At 55.1% G+C, this 12,687-nt stretch overlaps 1 protein-coding gene across 1 annotated transcript in view; it reads right to left on the bottom strand.

Annotated features, from left to right (window-relative positions):
• SH3RF3 (SH3 domain containing ring finger 3) overlaps positions 1–12,687 on the bottom strand; it is a gene marked incomplete at both ends in the record, with an annotated part of 210,206 nt that overhangs the window by 61,121 nt on the left and 136,398 nt on the right. The window contains one exon of the mRNA XM_079721489.1: positions 5,053–5,126. Within this exon, the coding sequence (XP_079577615.1) occupies positions 5,053–5,126 (74 nt within the window). The remainder of the gene's footprint in view (positions 1–5,052; positions 5,127–12,687) is intronic.

Raw genomic sequence — 12,687 nt, 5'->3', positions numbered from 1 at the left:
AGGGGAAGCAGAGACGGACTTGCCCAGGAAAACCCCTCCCCAGCCACCGCAATCCAGTCAGGAGGGACCACAGGGGATGGGTCTCTTCCCTGAGGAGTGAGGGATTCAAGCTCCACACGCAGCCCCCAACCCTAGGTCCTGCTCAGAGAGACCAGCCCCCAAAACACCTGGCTTTGAAAACCAACAGAGAACACCCAGGAAAACTACGGAAGCACAGGGAATGGAAACCCCGCTCTCAGGGGAGTGAGTGTGCAGACTCACTCAACCTAAAAACCAGGGCAAGAATACCAGACTGAGCAGCTCACAGGCCACTCACTGCCGTTGAAGCAACTGCCAGAGAGGCGGGAACCAGGTGGGATGCTCCCTGGGGACTGAGTCTCTGGTAGGAGCCATATCCGTGATCTCAGGCTACCTTGTTAATGCCGGCTGGTGGGCGCAATTTTGGAATGCTCCATCTAACCTGTTAGTGTCAGTGGGCGTGCCCTGATGAAGCCCCGCCCACCCTGCACTTTGGCTAGGCCTCACAGTCAGCTGAGCAATAGCCCTGCCCACCAGTGCCCAGCAGCTGCTGCGGCTGGGCCCACGGCCGTTCGGAGGCCAGCTCCATCCACCAGCATGCCTCAGCAGTAGCTGCAGCACCCCCACAATGGGAGGCTGCACACAGCCCACACAGGGGACCCTCGAGTGCCTGACTCTGGTGGCCAGGAAGGATTGCACCTCTGGGCCCACAGGACATCTCCTAATAAGGCCACCCCTTCAAGACTGGGAGCTGAAGGAGCTGATTTACCTAATACATAGAAGCAAACACAGAGAGAGTCAGGCAAAATGAGGAGGCAGAAGAATAGGTTCCAATTGAAAGAACAAGATAAAACCTCAGAAAAAGAACGAAACAAAATGGAGATAAGCAATCTACCTGATAAAGGGTTAAAAGTAATGGCCAAAACGATGCTCACCAAACTGAGGAGGAGAATGGACTCAATGGACACATACAGAACATTCCATCCAAAAGCAGCAGAAACACATTCTTCTCAACATACATGGAACATTCTCCAGGATTAAATCACACCAGTTTACAAAACAGGTCTCAATAAATTTAAGAAGGTGGAAATCATATCAAGCATCTTCTCTGACCACAATTGTGTGAAACCAGAAATCAATCAAAAGGAAAATTGGGGAAAACCACAAAAACATGGAAATTAAACAACATGAATGGACCACTGACAAAATCAAAGGAGAAATTTTAAAATAATAGAAACAAATGAAAATAGAACCACAATGGTCCAAAATCTATGGATCACTGCAAAAGCAGTTCTAAGAGGGAAGTTTATAGGGATATGAGCCTACCTCAGGAAGCAAGAAAAATCTCAAATAAATAATCCAACCTTATACTTAAAGGAACTAGAAAAAAGAAGAAGAAACAAAGCCCAGTGTTAGTAGAAGGAAGGAAATAATAAATATCAGAGCAGAAATAAATGAAATAGAGACTAAAAAAAACAATAGAAATGATCAATGAAACTAAGACCTGGTTCTTTGAAAAGATAAACAAAATTCTCAAACTTTTAACTAGGCTTATCAGGAAAAAAAGAGAACTGGCCCAAACCAATAAATCAAAAATGAAAAAAGAAGTTACAACTGACACCAAAGAAATAGAAAGGATCATAAGGGACTGCTGAGAACAATTATACACCAACAACAACCTGGAAGAAATGGAAAAATTTCTAAAAACATATAATCTTCCAAGACTGAATCATGAAGAAATAGAAAATCTGAATAGACTGATTACTAGTAAGGAGAATAAATTAGTAATCAAAATTCTCCCAAGAAACAAAAGTCCAGGACCAGAGGGCTTCACTGATGAATTCCATATAATATTCAAAGAAGACTTACTACCTGTCCTTTTCAAACTCTTCCAAAAAAATTAAAGAGGAGGGTAACCAAACTCATTTTACAAGGTCAACATTACCCTGATACTGAATCCAGACAAGTACACCACAAAAAAAGAAAATTACAGGCCAATATCCTTGACAAACATAGATGCAAAAATCTTCAACAAAATATTAGCAAATCGAATTCAAAAATATTGATACATTAAAAGGATCATACACTGTGACCAAGCGGATTTACTCCAGGGATGCAAGGATGCTTTAACATCTGCAAATCAACCAATGTGATACACCATATTAACAAATTGAAGAATAAAAACCATATGATCATCTCAGTAGATACTGAAAAAACGTTTGACAAAATTCAACATCCCCTTATGATAAAAACTATCAACAAAGTGGATACAGAGGGAACATATCTCAACGTAATAAGAGCCATATATGATAAGCTCACGTCTAACATCACACTCAACAGTGAAAAGCTGAAAGCAATTCCTCTAAGATCAGGAACAAGACAAGGATGTCCACTCTTGCCACTTTTATTCAACATAATACTGGAAGACACAGAGAACCGATGTGTGGACACAGGGAGGGGTGGTGGGATGAACTGGGAGATTGGGACTGACATATGTGCACTGCCATGTGTAAAACAGAGAGCTGGTGGGAACCTGCTGTATAGCATAGGGAGCTCAGCTTGGTGCTCTGTGGTGACCTAGATGGGTGGGATGGCGGGGGGGGTGGCGGGGGGGGGCAGGGAGGTCTAAGAGGGAGAGAATATATGTACACATAGAGCTGAATCACTTCATTGTACAGCAGAAACTAACACAACATTGTAGAGCAACTATACCCCAATTCTAAAAAATAATAATAATACTGGAAGTCCTAGTCACAGCAATCAGACAAGAAAAAGGAAAAGAATCCACATTGCAAAGGAAGAAAATCCTGAAGATACCACCAAAAAACTGCTAGAACTCATCAATGAATTTTATAAAGTTGCAGCATATGAAATTAATATACAGAAATCTAGCAACAGACTATCCAAAAGAAAAATGAAGAAAACAATCCCATGTACAATTGCATCAAAAAGAATAAAATATCTAGGAATAAATTTAACCAAGGAGGTGAAAACAGTGAAACCTATAAGACATTGATGAAAGAAACTGAAGAAGACACAAAAAATGGAAAGATATTTTGTGCTCATGGATTAGAAGAATTAGTATTGTTACAATGTCCATACTCTCCAAGGCAATCTACAGATTCAATGCAATCCCTATCAAAATTTCAATGGCATTTTGCATAGAACTAGAACAAATAATTCTAAAATTTGCATGGAATCACAAAAGATATCGAATAGCCAAAGCAATCCTGAGAAAGAAGAACAAAGCTGGAGGTATGATGTCTCTGATTTCAAACCATACAGCCACAGAACGCATGCATTAACTTGCAGTAGTCCATTACGCTCATGCTGGCCACAGTCCATCTGATGACCACCATGACCAGCAGACACATTCCTGCCAAAAGGCTTATCACCCTTCGAAAGATGTATCTGACTCCCTTCTGTTACCCAAATGAAAATCTCCACCCAAACAGGGACAGCCATGCTCTGGGGGTGAGGCGGAGGGAGTTGGCAGGGGGCTGGGGACCACACTGACCCCCTCACGCCCCAGGGCAGAGCGGGGGCAGGGGGAGAAAGAAGTCCCTCCAAACTCTGCACCGAACTTAAACTCCCTTAGTGATGCAGAAGGTCCGCATGTGGCTGAGGCCTCCAGGATGCGCTGATGACTCACAGGGAGTGATACTCCTGGAACGGGGTCTCTGAGGCAGAGTGGCCTCCTTGGGTGGCTGACCTGGTGTACAAGGGCAGGGGCTCTGGGCTGCCGCCAGGACCCTCGGCACCCAGGAGGGGAGGATCGGGCTCTCTCTGAACAAGTGAGAGTCACTGAGAGCCTGCATGCCAGGCATCTTGCTGGGGACGCCAGGATGAGACACCCAGGCCTCATGCTTCACGAGCTCTCCTGTCCCGCCCTGCACTCGGGGAACTACAGTAAGGCCTCACCATCTCCCATAGACCAGGCCTGCTTCCTCAGGTAGAGTCCTGCACCCAGTTCTCATGAGCGAGACCACTGCCCATCCTTCCCCGGGTGCCCCATCCCCAGATTTGAGTGGAGGCCGTTGGAACTCATCCACAGACCAAGTTGGAAGACGGTGCCTTCTGTCCAGTGTTGGTGAGGCCTGAATTTCTGCCTAAAGACATCGAGACAGCACTTACTAACCTACATCCCCTCAGGAAGCTATGAAAAGATAGGTAGGTCCCAATGTCCTTGTCTTAGCTGGTTTCGGCAATCACCCAGTCACAGCAGGATGTTCAGGGATTCCTGTCTGCCACCAGATAGAGGTAAGCGTTTGGCTTGGGCTCGAAGAAGGTGAACCTGTACCAGCGGATGTAACCGCCTTCTAGGAATCCTTCTGAAGACTGGCAAACTGCATTTTCAAAAGGCATCGTTCGCTTGAAATCCATTTTGTTCTGCCACTACACAGGTTCTAAGTGTCCCTCTGGCCATACTGGACCTTGGGAACTTCCTACCTTGCCACGTTGTTTCCAAATTCATATTCTCCACCTTAAACGGTCATTCAAGTAACTGAACTCATTGCCAAACAAAAGAGCAGCCAGCAATGTGATTCTTCGGAACACTCTTTAAATGACGATTTTAACGGCACATCTTTTAGGAGCTGTCATTTAACAAGAGCGGATTCTCTAAACAGACAAGCATCTCACTTCCTAGCAACGGCTCATCTGGCTCGATTTGGGGATGACATGCAGCTGCTGCGCACTGGATGGCAGTGGGCTCTTAAAACACAGAGTTGCATCTGGACAGTTGGTAACATCGGCTGCTCTGGCCGCCCTCTGCCTCGCGGGGCCCACCTTCTCAGGGGCCTCTGGGGCCCTTTCTTGGGTGGCCAGTGAAAGTGTCATCAAATATCTGGACCCCCGCCCCCCGCTTTTACCGGATGCCCACCAGCCTGCTGGCCAGGTGGCCCCACCAGCAGTCCTGTGAGCTGCACAGAACCAAGCAGGTGACACGCTAGAAAACCCCACGTGGACACGCTAGCAGGGTGGTGGGGGGAGGCGCTGAAGGCTGGGACCCCAAAAACATAAACGGCAGCTCACACGTTGAGGGGCAGCTGGACTTTGGGAGCCGTGCCCTGCTGTTCAGCCGCTGGGGTGCATCCGGCCGAGGCGTCCTGGAAACAGACAAGAGGAGACAGTGAGTGGACACAGGCTCCAGGGGCAGGGAGCAGCCGGGGTGGAGTCTGGGCATCAGGCCCCCTCGGCTGCCTGACTCTGTGGCCTCCACGGGCCCAGGTTCCGCTGCCCGGGTTTAGTAGCCGTCCTTCAGCCCAGAGGGGGCCTGGCAGCCAGCGACCCCCGTCCCTCCCACAGCAGCTCAGGAAACCGCTCGGCCCGCGTCTGACTCGGATAGCGTGGTGCCATGTCCATCACGGAAAGAGGCAGTGGGGTGGCCGGCCTTCATTCTCAGGACTCGGATTCATTCCTCCTGCGTTTGGCCGAAAAAATCCAGACAAAACCTTTCATGTTACAACACGTCAGCTTATTTAGAAACCGTGTCCCCGAAAGCTAAAGAAAATCGGTCCTTTGGCAGTGGACAGAGGGGCAGCTAGAGGGTACCAGGATGTAAAGCACTGCCTCTCCTGCCTGACCCGAGGCGCGCAAAGCTTCAAGGGTCTACTCTGCGAGACGACGGAGGGATGGCCCCCTTGCAGGAGGTTCCTGCCAAGTGTCAGGTGCGCGGTGAGCTGGGTGAGGGCCGAGCAGCGGGCTCTGGGCTGCAAGATGATGCTGGGCTATCCTTAGGGAGCCCCGTAGATCAGCCTGCCAGGGGCATCGTCCCCCGAGTCCCCTCACCACACACTGCTCGTGCCGCCCCTGCCCTCCCCAGGTGGCGTCCCATCTTTCTGCTCTGGGTACTGGGTGGCATGGCGAGTTGGACTCTGATCCCCAAAGATGTGCACAAGTCACAGCCCTAGTGTCCGTGAGGGTGACCTTATTTGGAACTGGGGTCTTTGCAGGGGTAACATCAGGCAAGGATCCTGAGATGAGATTATCCCACAAGACAGAAAAGAACAGAGACACCAGAAGGGAGAAGGTGGCGAGCAGACACTAGGGCGACGCGTCTGCAAGCCAAGGAGGTGGGGTGCTGGCGGCCAGCAGATGCCGGAGGGGCCTGGGTGGGGTCTCCATCAACCCCATAAGGAGCCAGTCCACCGACAGCTTGACTTTGGACCTCTGGCCTCCAGAACGCTGAGCAGGCACTGCCTGCTGCTCTGAGCCACCCGGTTTGTTACAGTAGCTCCAGGAAACTAACCCAGATGGGGACACCCAGGGGTTTCTCAAAGCTGAGGGAGCTGGGGTGTCCTCCCCTCCTGGAGGCCTCCCACAAGGGCAGGACAGCGACCCCGGAGGAACAGGGACCCAGATGAAGAGGGAGCCAGGCAGCCTTGGTCAGAGCCCTCAGGAGCTGCTGGTGCCTTGGCCCCGGGCAGGTGGGGAAGGTGACCTGTCACCATGTGTGGGTCCTCAGGGCACAAAGAGCACTGAAGCACAAATCACAGAGAAGCACCTGGAACAGGCCTGGGGCGGCAGGACAACCCACACAGGACCGACCGCCTCAGGGCCCTCTTGCTGTGTGGGGAGGGTCATTCTTGCCCATCACTGACCAGCTCCAACCTCGAGTCTGGTCTCCGAGGCAGCCTCCCAACCCCCTCCCCCGGGGACCACGATGGGTGCCGGGACCACAGCCCGTCAGCAGCCCCTCAGGCGGACGTCAGAACTGCTTCTCCTCGTCAGGACATGGAGCTTCTGGCAGACTGAGAACGTGTGACACCCACACGGAACGCCCCCCTCATCCCCAGGTCACTGACGTCCCGGGGGCCTTCCCCCCGAGCTTCTGCACCTGCGAGAGGGACCCAGCTCCTCCTCATACCTGTCCCTGCGGCTGCCGTGTGGATGCTGCGTAGCCAGGAAGGCAGGGACGTCCCTCTCTGCCCAGAGACTCCGGGTCTCCTGCTCGCTGGGCACGCCTGCCCCCAGGAAGGGACAGCCCCGCAGCCAGGGAGACAGCACCCAGGCCCACGGCTCCCCTCGAGCAAGTGAGGGGCCCTCCCTGCTCGCTGACAAGGAGCGGGCAGGCGGCATCCGCCGACCACCTGAGCCCAGGCCCGGCTGGGGGCGCAGACACAGCCTGTGATCTCAGGGGTTTCCTTGGGGTTGGGGGACAGGCGTCAGGCAGGTCGTTACAGACACAGGGTCCCAGCAAGAGCAGGGCCACAGAGCACACGACGGGGGCCGAGGCTGGGTGTGGCCAAAGGGGCTCCTTGAGCACACAGTGAAGGGAGAGGGAGGAGAAAGCAAGCTTTGCAGGTTGGAAGCAGAGGCTGGAGGACCAGGGGCAGGGGGAGCCCCGGGAGCCCCCCGAGTCAGCTGTGGATCCTGGGCGGCACCTGGAGGCCAAAGACACACCTGGTACGGAGGGCACCAGCCCACGTCTCCGCCGAGGACGGTCAGCCGTGGATCGGCGGTCAGGGTGATGAGAGGGAGAGAGGGGGTCTGGATGCGCAGGAGGCCGTGGGTAAGGAGGTAAGAGCAGGGATAAAAGCGGCCGCCCCCCACCCAGAGCTCACCAGGGACCAGGCTCTGCTCCGAGCACTCCGCCGGGAATAACGCATTTACTCCGCAGAAAAGCCTGTCGGCAGGTGCTGCTTTCCGTCACCACTTCACAAAATGAGGGAACCCAGGCCCAAGGCACGAGGTGCGTGGCTCACGGTCACCCAGCCAGCCAGTGCCCCAGGCTGGGTGTGAACCCGGCAGCCCATGCTGGGGGCCGTGTGCATCCCCACCACCCTGTCCCCAGGGGCTTCCCGGGGAGGCGCCAGCAAGTGACCGCAAGCCCAGGGCCCTAAGCAGCACAGAGTCACCATTTCACAGGCCTGCGTCCTCGCAGCCAGCAGGGCAGGCGGTCAGCCCTCTCGCTTCTCTCTGACTCTGACCCAGGGGATCCAGGACCATCTTCCATCTCTAGTTCCCTGTCTCTTGCCAAGGGAGACAACGTATTCGCAGGTTCTGGGGATTAGGACGTGGACACGGTTGGGCCGTTATTCCCCCTCTACCAACACGCCTAGTGGATTCAGGCGCTGAAGGGTGCGAAGAAGAGGATGAGCGAGTTTCCGGCCTTTGCGACTGGCCAAACAGAGGTGCCGCGAGAAGGGATGGAGCACGAGACCCAGGGGAGGTCACGAGCTGGGTGCTGGACACGGTGAGTCTGATGTGCGTGGACACCCTGAGGGTGAGGCAGCAGGGGAGGCCGACCAGGGGCTCAGAGGGGTGCATGACCTGGACGTGTACGTTCGGGGGTCAGCACCGGGTTGATCTGCCCTCAGCTCTCAGCGTGCAACCCTGGACGGGTTATGCCATCGAGCCGTGGACTTCTGCCCCGACCACGGTCGAGTGACAGGGACTGGATTTACCCTTCACCCGGAACAACTGAATACCAGACAAAATATGAATCCCTGGTTCCCAAGACTTTGGAAATCATGCAGTGAAGACAGAGGCCCTGGAGAGATGGGGAAATGGGGCCATTGCGGCCCCCAGCTTCTAGGTTAGTTGGAATATTAGAAACAGTAATTTAAAGCTCTGAGCAAGCCGTCAGGAAATGCTGGCATCATTCTTTCTGCAGCCACAAGAGGTGAAGATTCAGCCTCAAGAAAGGGCGGATGGAGGAGAGGGCTGACCCGAGACTCCGTCTGCAGACGAACACAGCCCCACATGACTGGGGAGAAGGACCTGCACAGGTGGGTGTGGAGGGCTGGTGGAGCACAGCGAACGGGATGGCGTGAGGGAATTGGACACCTACGTTTAGTTTGTTTCTGTAAAACGATGGGTGCGTTTACATGGGGAAATTTACATACAAATGATAATGCTTTTACTTAGGGAGTTGGGATTTGAGTTAATATTTTTAAAAATCTGTATGTTCAAATTTTCCATCGTTTTACTATCGGCAGTGGTTTTCCACTACATTTTCAAAGTAAGATACACAGAATGACAGAGTTCAATTATCTGAGGTCTGTTTCAAGATCAAGCTCTGGCTGAGGTGACCCCATATTTACTGGATTCTATACATGCTGCCTTTGTGGGGGGCCAGGAGGGGACAGGAGAGGACCGTGAGGGGACCCTGATGATCGGCTATTCTGCTGACCAGACCCGGGCACTGCTGGCCACAGTGGGGCCGAAGGGTCTTAGCCGGGAGGCAGGGCCCACACGACTGGCTTGGACGGAGCCAGACCCGTGACCCTGCTCTTGTCAAAGGGCCTCCTATCCAAATAAGCTCTCCTGAAACAGCCAACCAGCCAAAGGCACCACACGGGAACCCCCATGACCCAGCTGGGGGCTGCTGAGTCCCACTGTGCCTGGAAGGTGGCCCGCCGGGGGTCTCTGCACCCTGCTGCCTGCCAGCCACTCGGGCCGTAGTCCAACAGGAGGCGACATGTGCAGAGGAGGCTGGTGCCTGCCTCCAGGGCAGAGGGAGAGGCTGGCCATGGCTGTGGGCCTCCAGACCCCCACCCGTCAACTCCGCGCAACAGGTGTTGGGGGAGGCAGGCCTGTGGCGCTCCCCCAGCGCTGGGGCAACAAGGCTGCCCTACAGGACCCCCGGGGAGCAGCTTCGCCAGGAGCCTGGCCCTCAGCTGAAACCTGACACACGAAGGCTACAAAGCAAGTAAGTGGAATTTCATGGCCAGACGCTCCATTAGAGCTGGATCGGGGGCATGAGAGGCCACATCTGTGACAACCCTTTTTCCCAAGGTCAGGGTCAAGAGGGAGACCAACTAAAACTCTGCCCACTGAGCCCGGGGCTCTGACTTCTCCCCGCGCCGTGCGGAGCCCAGATGAAGGCCCTTTGGGATGTTGTGCCCGGTGGTGGGAGCCCAGGCTGCGACTCCCCGGTGGGGCAGGGTCCCAGCCATCCTCCTCCGAGTCCCGTCTTCATCTCTGTTCCTGTCGATGGAAGGTGGAGGGGTGTCCCCCGCTGGCAGCTGAGCTGTGAACAGCCGAGGACACAGACCCAGCAGAGCAGGACGCGGCTGCTGAGGTGGCGGTCCCTCCAGGAGCCCGGGAGGCAGCCGTGTGCTGACCCTCAGGGGTGTCCTGGCACAGGGGGCCTCCTCTCAGGATTAAGGGCTCACAAGCACCAGGCGTCGCAGGGGGCTCCAAGTTGTAGCAGTCCAGCCCTGGGAGGATGGCGCTGACCGGAGGCATGGCCACACCCTAACGCACAGCTCCTAGGACACACGGGGTGGGACGGGAAGTCTGAGGTCGTTCAGTGCAGCGCCAAGTTGTCTCGTGCCCCACGCCCTCTGGCTGCAACCACATGGAACAGGCTTCCCGCCAGGACTGGGGCCTGTTTCCTCCCAGCTGAGGGCCCTGAGGCTGATTCCGCTCTGATTTTTAATGGCTTACTTTTAAATGGCTCTGGGCCTTAGGGGATTAGTGAAGGCTTGGCAGGAGAGAGGGAATCGGGTAGGGAGGAAGGAAGGGAGGTGAGGGCTCCAGCTGCTTTTGGACAGAAATAACTGGGACCACAGCCTGGAGACAGACTCTTCCTGCATCCTGGCGACACCCCGCCCCTCCCTCCGGGCCTGGCCCAGCCCCGTGCGCACGTTGTGGGAAGGTGGTCCACCATGATGAGGTGGAATTCCTTTCAGCTGACTCGCAATAGACGCATGCTGTGGCTCAGCCCAGGAGTCGAGCACAGCCCAACCCAGGGAGCCACCAACAGGGTGAGGATGCCAGTGGCTCAGTCCTTGGGGCCAGTGAGCCCATGGAGTGGGCGACTCCAGTGATCCCTTAGGCCTCGTTCAGCAACAGCCCACAGGCATTTGACAGGAGTCTATGTTGAGCACCCCCAGACCCTGATTCTAAACCATCAGGTTGTTACCAGATGCCAGAGGCTCCAGTGCTGCACTTGCCGGGGCCCCTGAGCAGTAACTGTGAACCAGACCTTTTATTTCCCACTGGGATTAAAAAAAGGGAAAAGGGTCTGCGGTTTGGCAAGCTGCACCCCCGCTAAAAGGGGGCTCCAAGTCGCTTTCCTTGACACAGACCAAGACCCTAGGAAGAAACACCTCACTTTAATTTTTAACACGTGTCCAGAAAACACTGCCATCACCCTAAGGGGCCGTGAAACGGGCATGTTTTATTCAGCACACGCTACCACTCCATAACACAGGGCAAAAATCAGGCTCTTAGGAACATGCTTCCCAAAGAAAACTTAAGAATAAAACGTTTACAGCCTGATTCTTTGCTTGGTTCCAAAAAGAACACCCAACAGCCGGCAGGGCCAGGGGTTTGGGCAGGGAGGATGGTGGGCGGGGCCTGGGCTGGCAGCTCGAGGTCGGAGGCCCAGGAACCTGGAGGAGATGGTCTGTCCTGGAGAGGCAGCCGGTCGCTCTGTGCCGACAGGACGTCCCCGGTTCTCTCCATCAGCCCCAGGAAGCTGGCTGGCCACCTGAGGCAGAGGCAACCAGGAGGCCAAGCTCACCTCAGGTGGCCCGACCGGCCCACAGACTACTGACTCAGCCCTGAGCTTCTGAGTCCAGGTGTGCTCGGCGGTCGACAGACTCCTCCGAGGTCACATCTGGCCGTGCTGTCCCTGCTTTTGTAAATAAGGTTTTCTTGGCACCCAGCTGCTCTTGCCCACACGGCAGCTGCAACAGAGACCACGCGGCAGCAGTCCAGCATGCTGAGAGGTCGGCCGACCCGCCTGAGGTGTCGTCTGCAGTGAGAGGACAAGCCTCCAGCCTCTGCCCTCAACCCACGGGGCCAGCAGCGGGGACCAAACGGCCACAGCTGTGCCAAAAGCGGGACGGGCCTCCCCGGGTCATCATGAAGGGGAGCTATGGGAGAACAGCACCCACAGACCTGCTCAGTTCAGGGGTGAAAATCTCAAAGCGCTAACGTATTGGGGGCTGGGGGAAGGCAGTTACAGGCTACTTCTCACCCATCGGGCATCGCGAGGTTCGACTCTGAACCAACAGGTGGAGCCTTTTTCCACCAGGAAGAGTCACAGGTGGGGGGCTTCCCTGGTGGCGCACTGGTTGGGAGTCCGCCTGCCGATGCAGGGGACACGGGTTCGTGCCCCTGTCCAGGAGGATCCCACATGCCGTGGAGCGGCTGGGCCCGTGAGCTATGGCCGCTGAGCCTGCACGTCCGGAGCCTGTGCTCTGCAACGGGAGAGGCCACAACAGTGAGAGGCCCGTGTACCGCAAAAAAAAAAAAAAAAAAAAAAAAGTCACAGGCGGTCTCCTCGCTCTGCTTCCCCACACACGAGTCTGCCTGCTTGGTGGTCTTTGTTCACAGGAAGGGGCCAGTAGTGTAGACCCCCCCCCCACTTGCACGTGTGTCCACAGACGAAGGCATCGTCCCTGGCTTTGCACAAAATGCACGACTTTCACATCCCAACGACCTGTCGCCTGCCTTCAAACAGAAGGTGCCTCCTATGGAGGGGTGGGACTCAAGAACCCGCAGCCCCATTCAGCGTGTCTGTCGTCCATCCCTGTGTCTGCGAGCCCCCGTGTGGAGGGCCCCTGCGGGCACTGAGGGTCCGAGCACGGCTTCCGTCTTGGCCGAGCTCCCGGGCCGCCGGCCAGTGGTGGCCATGGTCGGGCCATGGCTACAGGGCCTGGGTGTGCAGCCGCGCCCGTACCGTGGTCCACATGGTGGGCCTGGGAGGGG

This window comes from Hyperoodon ampullatus (genome assembly GCF_949752795.1).
Source record: "Hyperoodon ampullatus genome assembly, chromosome: 15".
Classification (NCBI taxonomy): domain Eukaryota; kingdom Metazoa; phylum Chordata; class Mammalia; order Artiodactyla; family Ziphiidae; genus Hyperoodon; species Hyperoodon ampullatus.
Note: the sequence above shows the minus strand (reverse complement) of the source record. Positions and strands in the feature narration are given on the sequence as shown.